General features: G+C 43.0%; 1 protein-coding gene across 1 annotated transcript in view; it reads right to left on the bottom strand.

Moving 5' to 3' along the window:
- Positions 1-20,709, bottom strand: part of CDH4 (cadherin 4) — a 536,732-nt gene that overhangs the window by 114,010 nt on the left and 402,013 nt on the right. The window contains exon 7 of the mRNA XM_058176710.1: positions 1,766-1,903. Coding sequence (XP_058032693.1) covers positions 1,766-1,903 — 138 coding nt within the window. The remainder of the gene's footprint in view (positions 1-1,765; positions 1,904-20,709) is intronic.

Below are 20,709 nucleotides of genomic sequence, written 5' to 3'. Positions count from 1 at the left end.
TTTGATCTTTGCTAACCTGTCATTTTAAACTACTTGCCATGGCAACCTTCCAAAGTACTGCAAGCACTAGATATACTTAAGGAAGTTCAGACTGACAAAAAGGAATGATTTTCCAAAGAAGGGCCAATGAAGTGACAGGGTTACTTAGAGCCGGGGTCTCCAACCTTGGCAACTTTAAGCCTGGAGGACTTCAACTCCCCTAGCTGGCTGGGGAATTCTGGGAGTCGAAGTCCCCCAAGCTTAAAGTTGCCAAGGTTGGAGACCCCTAATTTAGAGCATTGAAGTACTACTTAGGAGGCATTGTGTGTACAACTTCGTTCCCATCATAGAATATTCTACTGTTTTCTGGAATGTTCTTTCTTCTCCTCAGAAGGGAAAGTTCTTCCATAATTTCCAAAGGCCAAACTCCCTTCATGATACTTGTGAGAAGCTTTATATCAAAATCTAGCTAATCCACTAGTTACAACAGTTCATTTATTGACCATTCAAAGTTACAATGCCGTTGAAGAAAGGGACTTATGGCCGCTTTTCACACTTATAGCCATTGCAGTCTCCCCATGGTCACGTGATCAAAATTCAGATGCTTGGCAACTGACTCATATTTATGACGGTTGCAATGTTTTGGGGTCAGGTGATCCCCTTTTATGACCTTTTGACAAACAAAGTCATTGGGGAAGCCAGATTCATTTAACAACCATGTTACTAATTTAACAATGGCAGTGATTGTGGCAAGAAAGGTCATAAAATGCAGCAAAATTCACTTAGCTCAGCGGTTCTCAACCTGTGGGTCGCGACCCCATTGGGGGTCGAATGACGATTTGCCAGGGGTCGCCTAACACCATCAGAAATATGGGAAGTATACTTGCGAGTCGAAGAATCGCCCTCCAATGGTTGACTCCACAAGCCATCTGCAGGCTCTTCAAATCACTAGCCGAATTCGGCTTCAGGCGCGATGAATTAAAAAAGAGAGAAATCTTTGCTCTGATGTCTCCCTCTCAAGCCAGCTGCAATCAGTCCCAATTGCTAGCCTAATCTGGCTTCTGGCGCGATAAACTTAATAGGGGAGGAGTCTCCGCTTTAATACCTCCGTCCTCAAGGCAATCGGAAGCAGTTCAGATCGCTAGCCAAAACGGCTTCAGGCGCGATAAAGTCAAAACGAAAATAATTTTACAGTTGGGGTCACCACATTGTGGGGAATTGTATTAAAGGGGTCGCAGCACTATAAAGGTTGAGAACCACTGACTTAGCATCTTATTCTATTCTATTCTATTCTATTCTATTCTATTCTATTCTATTCTATTCTATTCTATTCTATTCTATTCTATTCCTATAGCTGTTATGCTTTGCCTGGCATTTTAATAAGTTGCATTGACGAGTTTTAGCCATTCACACACATTGTGCAAAAGAGAGGATCAACAGTGATATTGATGTCTTCTGTGGAAACACACTGAGAGGAAGTATCAGCTCTTGTCACACAGAGGCAGAGGCTGCAATATTTTTTGGGCGCTCTCCCTCTGCTGGCTCCTACCCGCCATTTTTCACTGCTTCAGAACAAAGTGGTAGCCAGATAGCAGTGTTTGGTCATGAATCATTTTTTCACAGCCTCTCTCCATTTTTATTTGCTGAAAGTCTTCGTTACTCTGTTATCTGTCAAGTGCTCCCTATCTGCCACGCCAGCAAACAAGAGACAAGCCATATCAAATGTCCATGAATTACAAACATGGTGTGCGTCCATAGATCATTGCACTGATGTATTGATACTTACGGTGCTGCTAGTGAATTCGGGTGGGTTGTCGTTCACATCTGTCACCATAATGATGGCTGTCGCTGTGTTTGAGAGACCGTAGTTAAGGTTTCCTTCCATATCGGTGGCCTGAACGATGACTGTGTATTGCTGAACTTTCTGGAAACAAAAGAGAAAAAAAAGAGAGACAAGAACGCAGGATGTAAAATAGTGCTTTATTCTTTCCCTTTGCTAAGTGCAAATCTATTGAGAACTATTCCTATTGCAAAGCAAATTTCTTAGGAACTAGCTGCTTTTTCTTTTTTTTTGTGCAATGTTGTTTCTTCCTGAAGTGATATAGGTAATCCTTAATTTACGATGATTCATTTAGTGATGGTTCAAACGTACAACCACACTGAATTGGGAACCACACGCAATTGCAGGAATTGGGTTGTTGTTGTTAGTTGTGAAGTCATGTTCAACCCATTGCGACCTCATGGCCAACTTTCCTCCAGGCCTTCCTGTCCTCAGGAATTGGGTATGTCTAGTCTGATGAAAAGAAAGACTAGGGGTGACATGATAGCAGTGCTCCAATATCTCAGGGGCTGCCACAAAGAAGAGGGAGTCAAGCTATTCTCCAAAGCACCTGAGGGTAGAACAAGAAGCAATGGATGGAAACTAATCAAGGAGAGAAGCAACCTAGAACTAAGGAGAAATTTCCTGACAGTTTGAACAATTATTCAGTGGAATGACCAGAAGTTGTGGGTGCTCCATCACTGGAGGTTTTTAAGAAGAGACTGGATAGCCACTTCTCTGGAATTGTATCGGCTCTCCTATTTGAGTAGGAGGTTGGACTAAAAGACCTCCAATTTTTATTTATTTATTTATTTTATTTTATTAGATTTTTATACCGCCCTTCTCCCGAAGGACTCAGGGCGGTGTACAGCCAAATAGTAAAAAACCCACAATATACACATTAAAACAAAACTTAAAACCAAGCATATTACATAAATGGCCTAAATTTAAAACAATTTAAAACCCTAAAATGTATAAAAAACCCCAATTAAAATTTAATAAAACTTTTAAGCCAGTCCCACTTGAATAAATAAATGCGTTTTCAGCTCACGGCGAAAGGTCCGAAGATCAGGCAATTGGCGTGAACCAGGGGGAAGTTCGTTCCAGAGAGTAGGAGCTCCAACAGAGAAGGCCCTTCCCCTGGGGGCCGCCAGCCAACATTGTTTGGCGGACGGCACCCTGAGAAGACCCTCTCTGTGTGAGCATACGGGTCGGTGGGAGGCATAAGGTAACAGCAGGTGGTCCCGTAAGTACCCAGGCCCTAAGCCATGGAGCGCTTTAAAGGTGGTAACCAAAATCTTAAAGCACACCCGAAACTCCAAGGTTTCTTCCAACTCTGTTAGTCTGAAAAAAGTGGCTTTTTTCCACACTTACAATTGTTACAGCATCCCCATGGAGGATAACACGATCCCCTTAAACTGATCAATGACAGTTGTTAGTCAAAAAAGGTGTTACCAAATTTTGACCACCATAGACCGACATGGCTCTCCAAAATGGACCCTGGGTGGGTGGGGATGGATTTATCTTTCACAGCTGCTGGCAAAAATGAAATGTAGTAAACATTGACCTGTTTTCATTAAGAGATCTGCAACCTGTTCAGCCAGTGGGAATACTTGCAGTGCTGAACCCCCTGAGCTATGATAACTATAATCTACCTGGAGAAACATAGTGAAGTAGAATTTAAAGGCAGAATCCCTATGGCAGAGGTGTAAAACGTGCATCGTCACAGCGTCGTCGTGTGACGTATTGTGACTTTTCTCCCCTTTGCTAAACCAGCGGTGGGAGTAGCCAGCGCGTGACGCATCCAGTCCACGGGCTGTGAGTTTGATGACCCTGCCCTATAGGACAGCGATGGCTAACCTTTTTGTTGTCGCGTGCCAAAAGCAACCCATAATGCAATGCGCATGCGACCCATGTGCCGTGACCCCCCCAGCGTGCAGACATGACCCCCTGTTCTCCTCCCCACCATGCATGCGTGTGCAACCCCCCATGCTCCACCACCCCTGTGCATGCATGAGTGCCCCCTCATGGCATGCACGTGACCCTCCATGCTTCCACGCCCCCACGTATGCACATGCGGCCCCTGCACATGCATGTGAGACCCCATGTATTCACACATATCTCCTGCATGCCCCCTGTCCCCTTGCAGATGTGTGGCAGAAATCCAAAAACCAGCTGGCTGGCGGGAGGCACCTATGCATGCATGGTGGAACTGAGCTGGGACAACGGCTTGCGTGCCATCAGAGAGGGTGCTACGTGCCACTTCTGGCACACGTACCATAGATTCACCATCACAAGTATAGGATATTAAGTCTTCAAGCCCAACAGCCTGTAATGGATGGGCTCTCCCTGAATTTATTCAACCCCTCTTTGAAGCCATCCACGTTGGAGGTCATTGCTGATATCAAGGCAATGAATTCCACTTTAAGAAACACTCACTTGAAGCTTGGAAAGTGAGAAGTGGAAGAGCTGAGCGCATGTTGATGACTATCACACTGAGGGGCCCAGCTTTAATCCACTGGGACCATTTTATGTTCTTCTCACCAGTCTTCTGATGCTATAAGAATGAAGCATTGAAAACATCTGAGCTGTAGATCAGTTGTAACCATTTCAAGAGCTCGGAATATAATCCACAAGGAAGAAGCAATAAAGGAGAATATTGGCTAGCCCTGATGATTTTCCCTAGTTTGGGTAATGAAATATGTGCAAGAAAACAACTAAGCTCAGAGAGCATCAAGGACCCCTCAAGGAAGAAGCAATGCAGCATTCATTTCCAGCCAACCATCCTTACCAACCATGCCTAATAAGCTAACAGAGTCTGTAATTAGAAGGAAGAATACCAGAGAATACTACAGCTACAGAAGAGAGTGGGGTGTAAATACATTTATCCTGAAAGAAGGCTATTGCTGTGGTCTGCCAGCAGCCTGCAGACCTGGCAGTGGAGTTGAACAGTGAGGAGGCTGGTGAGGACAATGGGCCAGTCCTGGAGTCAGGGGAAGGCCGGGACGAGGGCTCTGCATCGGAGGCAGACATAGGACCAGGGCTATCTGAGAGTGATGCACAGACTCCGGAGCCTCCAGAGGTGGACAGCAGAGAGGCAAAGGAACAGGAGGATCCTGTTCCTAGTGCACGCATGCAAAGAGCTGCCAGAAGGCAAGAGCAGCTGAAGAAAAAAGGACGACTCGGGAATAAGGCCAGAAGATGACTGACCACTTCCATAAGGCTTAAAAGAGCAGCAACGAGCCGTTGGGTTCTTTGTGGAAAAGCAACGTTGATTCCATTGCTTCTTGTCAGCGTCTCTTGAACTTTGTGGGGTTTTTGCCAAGAAAAGCCTTTGGCAGGTTGCCAAAGACAACAAAGGTTGGTGATAAGGCCGAAGAACTTTATGAAGAATTTGTTTTGGACTAAGCTGAGAATGAATTAATTCTCAGCTGTTTAATAAAATAAGTTCGTCAAGGACTGAATTGTGTTTGGTAATCACTACTTGGGCCTCAGTCACAACACTATCCAACAAGATGCAATTCAATGGTAAGACAAGTAAGTCCTGCATTTAGGCAGAAAAAAAACCAAACACCGCAGATGCACAAGGACAGTGTAGGCAGTACACCTGGTTCAACAATAGTACCTGTGAGAGGGATTTAGATGTCCAATGGACCACCTTCCCAAAGGCGCTGTTCAAAAGGCAACTGGACTTTCTTCGGGTTTTTTTTTCTTGAAAACATTTTGCTTCTCATCCAAGAAGCTTCTTCAGTTCAGGGCCGTGGTGGCTCAGGCTGTAAGATAGCCTGTTATTAAAACTCAGCAGCCTGCAATTACTGCAGGCTCGAATCCCACCAGGCCCAAGGTTGACTCAGCCTTCCATCCTTTATAAGGTAGGTAAAATGAGGACCCAGATTGTTGGGGGGGCAATAAGTTGACTTTGTAAATATACAAATAGAATGAGACTATTGCCTTACACACTGTAAGCCGCCCTGAGTCTTCGGAGAAGGGCGGGATATAAATGTAAATTAATAAAAAAAAATTAAAAAAAAGTTGAGTTTGCAGAACTGAAGGAGCTTCTCGGATGAGAAGCGAAACCATTTTAAGAAAAAAAAACCCCAAGAAAATCCAGTTGCCTTCTGTAAAGCATGTTTGGGACAACCATGACCTGGATGATTGAGAATCTCCATAGACATTTAGTGGGACACTGCTTAAGTATGAGTCAATAGGGTGCTGGAGCTGCCAAAACAAAAACAAAAAAACCCCAATAAGAGAAATACCATCAATGTCATGAGAAGTGATAGTATTGCTCTAGACCAGGGTCTCCAACCTTGGCAACCTTAAGACTTGTGGACTTCAACTCCCAGAATTCAACTCCCAGCTTTGCTGGCTGAGGAACTCTGGGAGTTGAAGTCCACAAGTCTTAAAGTTGCCAAGGTTGGAGACCTCTGCTCTAGACCACACCGGGTGAAGCCACATTTAGAATACTGCATCCAGTTTTGGGTACCACGATACAAAAAAAGATGCTCAGGCCTTAGAAAGAGTGCAGAGTTGAGTAAGAGAGATGATGAAGGGTCTGGAGGCTAAATCATTATCATGAGAGGCTAAGGAAACTAACTGTTCTGACCTAGGCTTCACAAAAGCATGAAGCAGACTCCTTGTCCCAAAAAAAAACCCTTTTTATTAAGCTAATGTGAATTCCTCTCATTCACATCCAGCAAAGTCCCGGCAAACAGTCTTTCAAGGGTGAATTTACAATGACAGACCTTATCAGGCTTGGAGAGATGCCAGGCAGATATCGTCCAAACGCAATGCTGTACAAGAAAATACTTGGCAAGGAGTCTCTGGGAGTCACGAACAGATCTTCACACTAATGAAACGAACTAATTGTCTCCTGCAAACACCACTCCCCTTTCACTCCTATTTATTTCCTATGGGAGGGGCCATTCCGCGTTCCTTTGTGCTTTTACTCCCAAGTCGACCTCTGTTCCTTAATTGTTCCCTTCTCCTGACAGCTCTGTGCATGCACATATCGGGAACAGGCTCCAGCTGTTCTTCAGCCCCGTTTATCTCCGACTTCAAAGGTGGATGATAACTGTTGGATGGCCCTGGCCTCATCTCTCTCTGATGCAGAGCCCTCATCCGAGCCTTCCCCAGACTCCAGGACTGGCCCATGTTCCTCCCCAACCTCCTCACTGTCCGAGTCTGCCGCCAGCTCTGCTGTCTGCTGGCGGACCACAGCACTAGGTACGTTTAGCCTAAGGAGGAGAAGGCTTAGGGAAGACACGATAGCCATTTCCCGATACTTGAAGGGCTACCACAGGGAAGGCGTGTGTGTGTATCCATTTGTTCTCCAAAGCACCTGAGGGCAGGACAAGAAGTAATGGGTCATCAGAGGGAGATTCAACCTCAGAATAAGGAGGAATTTCCTGATTAATCAATGGAACAGTTTGCCTCTTGAAGCTGTGGGCTCTCCATCACTGAAGGTTTTTTTAAAAATGGTGGGAGAACCCTTTGTCTGGGATGATATGAAGACTCCTGCCTGGGCAGAGAGTTGGACTAGCACAGGGGTCTCCAACCTTGTCAACTTTAAGACTTGTGGACTTCAACTCCCAGAATTCCCTGCTGGGGAATTCTGGGTGTTGAAGTCCGCAAGTCTTAAAGTTGACAAGGTTGGAGACCTCTGGACTAGCAGACCTCAAGGTCCCTTCCAACCAGCAGTGGGTTTCGGATTATGTTACTACTGGTTCGCCACTCGTGCACATGCTTGCTTCGTTCACGCGTGCCCCGGGTTTGCATATGCGTCTACCTTCTGCACATGCACCCTTCCTTCTGCGCATGTGCTTTGCTCGCACGTGCATCTTCCGCGCATGTGCCCAGCCTCAAAAATGTGCCTAAATAGGATTGCATAAAGCTGGGGCGGGTGGGCAGGCCCACCTGCAATTTCTGCCACTGGTTCAGGCGAACCGGTCTGAACCGGTTGAATACCACCTCTGCTTCCAACTCTATGATCCCATCATTCTAAGGCAATGACAAATCACTTTCCCTCTGCTGTAAAGATCCATCTGTGAGAACAACAGGAGTCAAGCTTGACTTAAAAGAGATTTAACTATTCCCCTCCCCCATCCCCTTAGCATCAAAGAATTAAGAGATCAAGCATTTCTTCTCATTTACACTTGGCAGTTTTCTATTCCATTTTCTTTGCAGCATGACCCCTAAAAAGCAGCCACTAGGTAGAGAGGTCGTCACTTAGATATTTATCACTTGGAACAACCTGGGACTTTCAGGGCCATTGACTGCTCTGGTCTTGCTGTCTTGCCTCCAGCGAGGGCACTGCAAAGGCAGCCATCGTCTCTTTGTCAAAAGTAACTCGGAAACCGGCGGGTGCTGTTTTGCAAATTGCAATCTGAACCTCACATTCAGCTGCAAGGAAAGGTCATCCTAGGCTACAGAAATTTCTCACTAGAAAAAAATGGCATTTAACATGGCAACACCTTTTACAGCAGCACTGAATTCTTGCTAAAGGAGGCTGCTTAAAGATTGCTCCACCAAACTGCAGCCAGCCCCATTTAATGCCACACAAATTATTAGCCCTGAATCTGAAATGGGAACTTGTTGCTAGTGAGGAGTCAGAGGGTGGAGTTAAGAGAGCAACCAGTCTGGAATCCTTACATTCCTGCAAATGATCCAAGTAGATTAAAGACCGGAGCAAAGGGTCAGGACTAAGACCAAATCAACTTAAGTGTTGTGTGTCCATCCAAAAGCGAGAGACTAAAAAAGTTTTGACACTTGAAAGGAACTGGAATGAAGTTGAGGCATGAATAGTAAATGTAAAACAAAAAACAGTAAATGTAAAAAAACAAACAGTTGACTAGAGAAGCAGCAACAAAAAGTTCTGTCCAAACAAAAATTTGGACAAAACTTGAAATGTGAAAAGGAACCAAATCCATTCCTGAAAGGTTGAACATTTTTTTGCAGAAAGAGATGATGATGTCAAACATGCAAATCCATCCCAAAACACCAATTTTGCAGAAATAATATTTTTTAAAAATGTGGAGTCCCCTGTATATCCATATTTTGCAGCTCTGATATGATGCCCCTATGCTAACAGCTCAGCAGCCAACCATCCAAGGGTGAAATGCTCCCAGTTCAGACCAGATCACCTGATCTGGTAGCGATGATGGCAGGTGGTTCAGAGAACTGGTAGCAAAAATCCCTGCCCCCCCCCGCATGCCCAGCTGAGCTGCGTGATCATCAAAGATTTTTTTTTTACTTTTTAAAAGCATTTTTTCTTTGGCCGAAAAAATGCTTTTAAAAATAAAAAAAAAAGCCTCTGATGATCGCGCGGCTCAGCTGGGATCGTCAGAACACTTTAAAAGCATTTTTTTCTACAACCTCTTTGGCCAAAGAGGTTGTAGAAAAAATGCTTTTAAAAGTAAAAAAAAAAAGTTGGCCACCCCCACCCAGTCACATTACCCTCCCTACCAAGCCATGCCCACAGAACTGGTAGTAACAAATTTTACATTTCAACCATGCAACCATCTATAGCCTATGATAAGAATATGTCACTAAAATTGGTGATTTAGTGTACTTGGCGTAACATTATTTTAGCCCGAGGGAGATAATATGAGGCCAAAATAAAATAAGAAATAAAGAACAAGCTTTGTGATTATTTGGAATGTTAAACATCCCTGAGAAGTCAGAAAATATCCTAACTAGGAGAAGCAATAAAAATAAAAGAGGAGCTTTAAAATATTAATCAACAAATGCTATTGATATGAAGCTTGGATTCATAACACACAACAGTTTCAGATAAACCATTTCAGTTACTTCTAATTAAATCACCACTCAGGCATGTCCTAATATATGAGAAAACTATGCTACACCCCACCTCCAACCTTTTCATGCTTTTAAACTGATGATTGAGTCATTCAGAAAAATTACCATTTCAGTGGGTCTTTGCAATTTGCCACAGCAGTTTCATGGTAAACAGAAGTCCTCACTTCTGCTGCCTTATACTCCTAGTAGCTGCACCGAGAGTTACCTAGAAGTAACTTTCTTTTGAAGAGAGCAAAACTTAAGGTCTGAACTGACATGTGTGGATTTCAGGATTTCAACATTCTGCTGTTATTCCACAGAATTTATAGAATCCACGCACCAAAAAAAAAAAAGTTACCTGTTGGTTTGCTCTCTGTTTATATACAAGTGGCTTGCCCTGTTCTTTCTTAGCATTGACAGAAATGTTCTTGGTGGTTCCTTGATTATTTATTTATTTATTTTTTATTTTTATTAAATTTTTATACCGCCCTTCTCCCGAAGGACTCAGGGCGGTGTACAGCCAGAAGATAAAAAACATAATAAATATACAATTAAAAAACCAAACTAAAAACAGAGCCTATTAGAAAAATGGCCAACCTTAAAAAATTTAAAATTTAAAATTCAAAACCCCAAAATACTAAAACCCCAATTAAAATTTAATAAAACTATTAAGCCAGTCCCGCTTGAATAAATAAGTGTGTTTTCAGCTCACGGTGAAAGGTCCGAAGATCAGGCACTTGGCGTAATCCAGGGGGAAGTTCGTTCCAGAGCGTAGGAGCTCCCACAGAGAAGGCCCTACCCCTGGGGGCCGCCAGCCGACATTGTTTGGTGGACGGCACCCTGAGAAGACCCTCTCTGTGTGAGCGTACGGGTCGGTGGGAGGCATGAGGTAACAGCAGGCAGTCCCGTAAGTAAGTAAGTAAATAAATAAATAAAAAAATAAAAATAAAAATAAAAGAGCCAAGTTTGCAGACCCCTGGCCTAACTTATAGTTTACGAGACTCTTCTCGTAAGATGGATGGGCAAAGCCAATGCTTGCCATATGAATTTGTGTAATCTATGTTTATGTCTCTGAACTGCATGGCCATTGCTTAATTACGTGGTGATCATCTTCATCTTTTCAATCTGGAGACCCATTTTTAAAAAAAATCAATCCCAGATTTCTCATCATGTCATCAGTCTGCTCCAATCAGCTTCATTAGATTCATTAGATTCTAGTAGATTAGATTAGATCCATTAGGTTCTAGTAATATAACAAATTGAGAAGCATCTTGATCGTGTTTCCCTTTACTGACCTTTTTTTTGATGCTAAAAACTCCAAACCTTTAATCCAAGAGGAATTACTACAACCCCTTTAATCGTTTTGATTGACTTTCTTTCCACCTTTCTCAGCAAGGCACTATTTATTCTCTTTGAAGATTAGAGATCAGAACTGTATAAACTATTCAGAGTATAAGTTTAACTGCAGTGCGACAGCTCAGCAGTTAAAGCCACTGAGTTTGTTTGAGACCCAAGCACAATGTGATAAATGAGCTCCCATTACTTGCCTCAGCTCCTGCCCACTTAGAAGTCTGAAAGCATGCAAATGTGAATAGATAAATAGGTACCATTTTTTGGGGAAGGTAACAGCGTTCCATGGACCTGGGTGTATAGTCATGACCATGGAAGCATATCAGACAATGTTGGCTCCCTTGGTTAAGAAACAGAGATGAGCTCCCCTAAAGTTGGACACTGGATAGAGGAAACTTTTACCTTTATTTTTATTCAGAGTATGATTCTATAAAGGCATAACCATTTTGATATGTTTAACTATCATTCCATTCCAAATGATCCCACAGCTATTATTTTTATGGCAGTCAAACATAGGTGATAACTTCATTTCTTTTTCTTGGTGAGTTGCCACCATCAGGATAGATACTGAGGAATACAGTTTCTAGTTCACCAGTTTTGATTATCCGGAATAATTTGCATTTCATAGATGTTTTTCTCTCTGGCACATTTTTACTCATGTAGCAGGCTGTGCTCCTGATACATTTGGCTAAATTTCCTATGCATTCACAGATGTGCTCCTATTTGTAATGGGGAAAACCTGGACAGTATGATCTTTCTTTTTCACTGATATATTCCCATCAAAAGGAAAGAAATACATACACCTACATTTCTCTCTTACACCTAAAGACACATAATCGTCCATGAAATATATACAGAAACACCAATAGCAGGTTTCCTCCAAGTAGCTCATTCATAATAATAGCAAGAACAACACATTAACACAATAACAGAATTGCAAGGGACCTTAGAGGCCTTCTAGTCCAACCCCTTACTCAAGCAGGAAACCCAACAACATTTCAGACAAGTGGCTGTCCAATCTCTTCTTAAAAACCTCCACTGTTGGAGCACCCACAACTTCTGGAGGCAAGTTGTTCCATTGATTAATTGTTCTCATGGTCAGGAAATTTCTCCTTAGTTCTTAGGTTGCTTCTCTCCTTGATTAGTTTGCATCCATTGCTTCTTGCTCTGCCTTGGAGTCCTTTGGAGAATAGGTTGACCCCCTTCTTCTTTGGGGAAGCCCCTTAGATATTGGAAGACTGCTATCAGATCACACCCATTCCTTTTTTTTCAATAAATTAGACATATCCAACTCCTGCAACTGTTCTTCATGTGTTTTAGCTTCCAGTCCCCTAATCATTCCAGAACATGAAACAGAATTGCAGACAGAAGATGCCCTATGCCTTCCATCAAGTAGATAAAAGAACTAATGGTCACTGGATGCAGATTCATTAAGTAGTTTAGCACACTGTTTCTCAACCTGGGCAAGTTTCAGATGTGTTGACTTCAACTCCCAGAATTCCCCAGCCAATATGCGGGCTGTTGAATTCTAGGAGTTGAAGTTCACACCTGAAATTTGCCAAGACTGAGAAACACTGGTTTAGCAGATTACAATTCATTTAATGAATCTTGGAGAAAGGGATCTTCATGAGGATTATATCCTGACAAATTTTCATCTGAGAATGGACAGGGAGCCAAGTGAATCTCCTGTCTATCTTTTGCAAGTCTAGATCTTAGAATAGTGGTAGTCAACCTGGTCCCTACTGCCCACTGGTGGGCATTCCAGCTTTCATGGTGGACGGTAGGGGTTTTGTCCGATACTGAAGCACTTTCCTTTTTTAAAATTTAATTGGCTTTTAAAAAAAATTTCATAGCATTATTTAAAAACATTTTCATTAGGTTTTCATAAAATTCCCTGTGACAATTTAATTTTCTGAAAATATACTATTTGTATCGCTGGCACATAAGTTTAGTTCACGTTACGTAAGTGAAACTAAATGGCGCTATAGTGCGACTGCAAACAAAAGAGCCTCATCCCAGAATATCTCGTGCATCTCCCCCTGCACCACCCAGCTGTAACAGACAAGCAGAGCTGGTAGCCGGTGCCCCCCTCCCAAACCCAATCCACGATGCGTGAGAGGCATGCACAGATGACGATACACGGCACATTACTGTAGAACCGGTGGGTGGTTAGAAAATTTTACTACTAACAGAGATACAAAAGTGGGCAGTAGGTATAAAAAGGTTGACTACCCCTGTTTTAGAGCATACTTGAGATTATGGGGCCAAATTACCTAATCCTCCCATTTTTGAGTTTGGATGATTCAGGGGTTAGAAATCTTAAGGGATCAAATTAACATTTTAAAAATCCTCGAATTGCATACTGTCCCATCCGCATTAGAATTTTTCCTCCATTTTTCAGGAATTAAGGAGGAATATTGGATTCCAAATTAGGACAATTTTCTGTTCTTGAGAGGGAAAGTTTGGCCTCATTTATTCTAGTGACAACATGACATATTTATTTATTTATTTATTTATTTTATTAGATTTTTATACCGCCCTTCTCCCGAAGGATTCAGGGCGGTGTACAGCCAAATAAAAACAGTACAATATACAAATTAAAACAAAAACTTAAAACAAACATATTTCATTAATGGCCAAAATTTAAAACAATCAATTTAAAACCCTTAAAATGCATAAATAACCCCGATTAAAATTATTTAATAAACTTTTAAGCCAGTCCCGCTTGAATAAATAAATGCGTTTTCAACTCAAGGCGAAAGGTCCGAAGATCCGGCAATTGGCACAAACCAGGGGGAAGTTCGTTCCAGAGAGTAGAAACTCCGACAGAGAAGGCTCTTCCTCTGGGGGCCGCCAGCCGACATTGCTTGGCGGACGGCACCCTGAGAAGACCTTCTCTGTGTGAGCGTACGGGTCGGTGGGAGGCATAAGGTAACAGCAGGCGGTCCCATAAGTACCCGCGCCCTAAGCCATGGAGCGCTTTGAAGGTGGTAACCAAGACCTTAAAGTGCACCCGAAAGACCACAGGAAGCCAGTGCAGACTGCGCAGGAGTGGTGTTACATGGGAGCAACGTGTGGCTCCCTCTATTACCCGTGCAGCTGCATTCTGAACTAACTGGAGCCTCCGGGTGCACTTCAAGGGTAGCCCCATGTAGAGAGCATTGCAATAATCCAAACGAGAGGTAACAAGAGCGTGAGTGACCGTGCATAAGGCATCCCGGTCAAGGAAGGGGCGCAACTGGCGGACCAAGCGAACTTGGTAAAAGGCTCTCCTGGAGACGGCCGCCAAATGATCTTCAAACGACAGCCGTCTGTCCAGAAGAACACCCAAGTTGCGCACCCTTTCCATTGGGGCCAATGACTCGCCCCCAACAGTCAGCTGCAATTGCAGCTGACTGTACCGGGGTGCCGGCATCCACAGCCTCTCCATCTTGGAGGGATTGAGCTTGAGCCTGTTTCTCCCCATCCAGACCCGTACGGCTTCCAAGCACCGGGACAGCACTTCGACAGCTTCGTTGGGGTGGCCCGGGGTGGAAAAGTACAGCTGCGTGTCATCAGCGTACAGATGGTAACATATATACACAGACATATACAGTGGTGGGATTCAAATAATTTAACAACCGGTTCTCTGCCCTAATGATTTCTTCCAACAACCAGTTCACCAAACTGTTCAGAAAGTTAACAACCGGTTCTCCCGAAGTGGTGTGAACTGGCTGAATCCCAGCACTGGACATATATATATATATGCATCTGCTCCAAATCCTGGGGATTTTCTTCTTCCTGCCTTTTACAACTGTTAGACTTTGGGCCATTCTTTTCACCGTCTTGAGAAATATCTCTACTGTATTTACATAACACCTATGTCTGGCTTGAGAATCACTGATTTGTGTCTCAGCAGCATAACTCTCAGATGCTTCTAGCTAGTAGAAACTACTAAGTATTTTTCATTTTTAAAAGGCAGCTTAGATGTAATCACCTTTTACAGCAAAGGACAAGAACCTCTGTTGGGAAATCTTCCAACCAAATTCATAATTTTTATTTTTTAAAATACCGGATGGATATATGTCCAGGATGTGAGGGGTCTGTAAATATTTTCACAGCCCTCTTTTTGACCCGTGCAGTATACAGGTCCTCAATGGAAGGCAGGTTGGTAGCAATATTGGAGGTCCGAAGAATAGAATATTTTTTTTTTTAAAAAATGGGATTTTTAAAAAAGGCTGACAATGTAGTCTGGATCCTTTCAATTTTCCCCCCTTTATTGACCTTTGCAGCTCTTAAAGATTCTTTTAAGAGTCTTCGCAGCCTCATTAAGACTGATGATTTTCTACATTTTCTACCCCAATTCAAATGCAATTAGGCTTACAGGAAGAAGGAGAGCGGTCCAGACATTCTAAATTTTGCAATGCATCATTCAAGACTTGAGTAGCTTCCTTAAATAAAGGAAGACTACAATATTTGGGGCTTTTTACCTTGGGACAAAGGTGTGTATATTTATTAAAGAGTGATGCATTCATAAAATAATTCATAGTTCAGTTCGTCCTCAGGTCACAATGACAATTGAGACACATAAACACATAAATACAATATAAAAACAATTAAAAAACTTATTCTATAAGCCCGTTATTAAAATATAAAAAATAAAACCCAATTAAAACCCATAAATTTAAAATCTAGCTCAGTCCTGCACAATTAAATAGGTATGTTTTAAGCCCGCGGCGGAAGGTCCGAAGGTCCGAAAGCTGACGAAGGTTGTTGCCTATGATTCTGAAAGTTGGACCTTAAAAAAGCAAGGCAGGAAGGAAATCAACTGGAGTTGATTTCTGGAGAAGGCTCTTGTGTATTCCTCAGACAGCAAAGGTGATTAACAAACACGTATTGGATAGCATAATACCAGACACGTCACTGGAAGGCAAAATCACAAAACTGCATCTCACTTACTTTGGCTATGTGATGCAGGGGAATTCACTGGAGAAAGCAATTCAGTTTGAGAGAATCTATATATATAAAAGCTAAATACCACTCACTCATCACAAAATCTCCAGAACGGTAAAGCCTACAATCTTAAAATTTGGCACATATGTTCCTCTTGGCTTCTAGGTGCTCGCTAAGAAAGGATTTTTCGAAATGACTAATCAGATCATTAGTATTTCTTATATAGTATTATATTCACATGCTCTGATGCTAAGGAGTTAGACGTTCTACTCCGCTCCTCCCGACCTGATAAGAACTCTGTTCCAACTGCCAGTTGCTTCACATTCCATTACCTCAGTTCAAATTGGCAGACGTTCTACTCCTTCACTCAGGAGCAGTCTGCGGTTTCTTACAGTACTAAATGTCGCTAAGAAGGAGAGCTAGATCGGAAGATGTGGAGAGACCTGGCCCAGTGAATCGTCACATTGGACATGACTGAATGGATAACACCATCATCGCCATCAACTTCATATCTGAATTGATACCATCCTCCTCCTCTTACTCCAATTTGGTGTTATTAATGCTAGATGTGGCCAGGTTTGGAAGAAGCAATAAAAAGAAGCATTTATTTAAAAAGACTGTAGGGTTGAACTAGGGAATTCAGAGCTGAAAACCAACAGCGGTGTCAAACTCAAGGCCTGAGGGCCACATCCGCCCTGCGGGTGCTTAGATCTGGCCCTCAGGGCCGCCCTGCAAACAGCGAAGGACCAGCTTGAGGTGCCTCTGCCACTGAAAATGGAACTCGGGAGGGCCACCTCTGTTTTCAATGGCAGAGCATTGCAGGAGGCTATCACAGCTGAAAACGGAGCTTGAAAGGGAGCCACAAGAGCCCCCGACATGAGTGACATCCAGTTGGTCATGCCCCCCCTGTCCTCCAAGGTCAAACACAATCCTGATGTGCCCTTCAATGAAATCGAGTTTGACACCCCTGGGATAAATGGTTTTTAAAGGGGACTGGATAGAGCAGCCATCCCCAAACTTTCCAGGATGGAAGGAGATGTGGGGAGGGGAGAAAGGGGAGATAGTTTTACATGAGGGAAAGGTGCATGCCTGCACGTGCACAGCTTTATTTATGTGAGTGAGGCTGTGCGCACACGTGCATTCACCCGCCGCTTGCACAGTCTCGTTCCAAATGGGCCGTGGCCAGTGGTGGGATTCAGCCAGTTCGCACCACTTCCGGAGAACCAGTTGTTAACTTTCTGAGCACTTTGGTGAACTGGTTGTTGGAAGAAATCATTAGGGCAGAGAACCGGTTGTTAAATTATTTGAATCCCACCACTGGCCGTGGCCCAGCAGTACGCCGCAGTCCTGGGGATTGGGGACCTCTGGGATAGAGGATCAAAAGGAGGATCAGATTGTCAATGACTACTGTCTTGAGGTTGTTCATAGCTTTTTGATTCACAGGCAGCGTAGCTTAAAAGTTAGCTGCTGATGAGCTTGCCGGAAAAAAGTGATCACTTCCCATGTTCCATGTCTAAACCCTCTGACGGCCTGCAATCGATCACTCTGCGAAAACAGAAAAATATCTTAGATGGGCTGCTGTACTGCTATTTTTTCATCCATCTGGTCATCCATCAGCTAGCTGTTCTGTCATCTACTGATGCCATCCATCCAGCTACGGTAGCTACTGTCACCTTCTGCTTGTCTCTCAGTCAATCAGCAGGTGGCAGTGTCTAGCTAACTTTGTGTGAGGGTTGAATGTTGGTCAGGATCACACCATGTGAGGTTGTGAAAGGAAGGCTCCAAAAATTCAGACGACTATCATTTAATCAGGAAGTGGACAAAAACATCCTGGAAGATGGATTCTAATTCTAATTCTAATTCTAATCCATTCCATGTTCTATGTTCTATGTTCTATGTTCTATGTTCTATTCTATTCTATTCTATTCTATTCTATTCTATTCTATTCTATTCTATTCTATTCTATTCTATTCTATTCTATTCTATTCTAGACAATACAGGTAGTCCTTGACTTATAACCACAATCAAGTGGTTTTTATAACAACTTTTTTGCAAGTTGTTAGGCAAATCACTGTCCTTAAGCAAATTGGGCGGCCCTTAAGCAAATCCACCTTCCCTCATTGACTGTGCTTGTCTGAAGCTGGCTGGGAAGCAAATGGTGATCATGTAAACCATAGGACTCTACAACTATTGTAAATATTGCACATACCCACCATCAAGAGCCCAAGTTTCGATCACAAATTTTGATCATAGGGTGCTTGGATAGCAACAGCACTTAGACTTATATATCGCTTCACAGTGCTTTACAGCCTTCTGTAAGTGGTTTACAGAGTCAGTATACTGCCCCCAACAATCTGGGTCCTCATTTTACCCACCTCGGAAGGATAGAAGGCTGAGACAACCTTGAGCCTGGTGAGATTTGAACTGTCAAATTGCAGGCAGCCGGCAGGCAGCAGAAGTAGCCTGCATTCTAACCACTATGCCACTGCACCATCGTGGCACATGGTCATAAGTATGAGGACTTATTGACTCATTATTAGTCACTTTTTAAAGTGCTGTTGTAACTTCGAATAGTCATTAAATGAATGGCTGTCAGTCAAGGATTACCTATATCTACTCAAAGGATACTTAACTACGACTGCTATTTTTTAAAAATCTCGGTCTCTTCTGAACTCATGGAAAGTTAGTTCACTAAGCAATGTTCCAATATCTCAGGGGTTGCCACAAAGAAGAGGGAGCCGAGCTATTCTCCAAAGCACCTGAGTGCAGGACAAGAAGCAATGGGTGGAAACTAATCAAGGAGAGAAGCAACCTAGAACTAAGGAGAAATTTCCTGACAGTGAGAACAATTAATCAGTGAAATAACTTGCCACCAGAAGTTGTGAATGCTCCAATACTGGAAATTTTTAAGAAGAGATTGGACAACCATTTGTCTGAAATGGTGTAGGATTTCCTGCCTAAGCAGGGGGTTGGACTAGAATAGCGGTCACCAACTGGTGGTCCATGGACCACTGGTGGTCCTTGAGAAAATTTTGGTGGTCCACAGAAAAATTATTTGCATTTTTTATATTGCACTAAATCAGGGGTCCTCAAACTATGCCCCTGGGACAGATACGTGCAATGAATGTTTGTGTTGCTGCAGAGAGTCTCCTCTTTTGGGGTCTTTTTGTGAAGGTCGAAGGGGGGCAGAAATTCCAACTTGGGGTCTGCTTTGGCCTCCTGGTACAGGGCTTTGGGCAATAGAGAAGCCTGTTATTAGAACACAAAGCCTGCAATTACTGCAGGTTCGAGCCCGGCCCAAGGTTGACTCAGCCTTCCACCCTTTATAAGGTAGGTAAAATGAGGACCCAGATTGTTGGGGGGGCAATAAGTTGACTTTGTAAAAAAAATATACAAATAGAATGAGACTATTGCCTTATACATTGTAAGCCACCCTGAGTCTTCGGAGAAGGGCGGGGTATAAATGTAAACAAAAAAATAAATAAAAAAAAAGGCTGGAGGGAAGTGCCGCTGGTGGCAAAGAACCAGAGGACCTTGTTCCAGTGGGACTGCATCATGGCCTGGAAATGGTTGACCATCTCAGCCTGCTGAGCCTCCAGGTGCCAGTACCTGGCATTGCACTCCCACAGGTCTTCCCTCTGCTTGGAAAGCCTCTGCTTGTAGTCCTCAGTGAGGTCCTTCTACTGAGCCTCCTTCTCAGTCAGATCCAGTTTGAACTGAGCTGTTTTGCCAACTGTTTCTTGTGGTGGCTGCTTAGCTCCAACAACTGCTTCCTGTTGGGGCACTAAGGAGCCTGGGTGGGCAGGTGAGGAGTGGCTGGGAGGGGAGGGGTGAGTAGAGGCCAGTGAGGCGCCTCTCGATGTGAGTGACATTGATTTGGCCACACTCACCCAGTCACATGACCATTTAGCCATGCCCACCCAGCCGGTCATTAGGCAGATCGTATTAGTGATCCGCAGGATTTAAAATTATGAATTTAGTGAGGTCCAAAAGGTTGGTGACCCCTGGACTAGAAGACCTCCAAGGTCCCTTCCAACTCTGTTATTCTATTCTATTCTAAAGCAGAAACTTAAGCTGCAGCTTTCATGCCATCAATTCAAGTGGAACTTTTGTGAAAAGATATTTTTCAAAACAGAATATAGTTCCTTTTCTCAGACTACTTTACACAAAATCCGATGCTTTTCATATCACACAAAAGGGGAAGGTTTTCTATTTTTCTCATCTTCACCGCAAAGAAATCTTTTACCTACATCTGAATAATATGAATATATTAATTAAGCTTGATAATGGCTCTTAATGATACCCATCAGCAATGGAACAAAAGCTATATATATCTTTACTTTTGTAAAAATGGTGCCTAAATGTAATTTCTTAGATTGTGAAGAGCTAAAATGATGCGATTGTTCATATACATTAAAAATTACCCCTTTTTCCACACTTCAAATGCCAGAGGGTTAGTGTACAGATTAAAGGTAATCCTTGATTTATGACCACATGTGGAGTTAGAATTTCCGTTGTTCACCAAGTTGGTTGTTAAATGAATTGCACACGATATTGTGACTTTTTGCCACAGTTAAGAAAATCGCTGCAGTTTTTAAAAGAATCATGCGGTTATTAAGCAAATCCAGATTCTCCCATTGATTTTGGAAACTGGTTGGGAAAGTGGCAATTGGTGGGAATGCTATGGTAGTCGTAAGTTTGAGGACTGTTCATAAGTCAGTTTTTTCAGTGCCGTTGTAATTTCAAACAGTCATTAAACAAATGGTTTTAAGTCAAGGGGTTTCATGGCTAAGGTGGGACTAGAACTCATGGTCTCCTGCTTTCCAGTCAGG

This window comes from Ahaetulla prasina, chromosome 3 (assembly GCF_028640845.1).
Source record: "Ahaetulla prasina isolate Xishuangbanna chromosome 3, ASM2864084v1, whole genome shotgun sequence".
Classification (NCBI taxonomy): Eukaryota; Metazoa; Chordata; class Lepidosauria; order Squamata; family Colubridae; genus Ahaetulla; species Ahaetulla prasina.
This window is presented reverse-complemented; position numbering and strand designations above follow the sequence as displayed.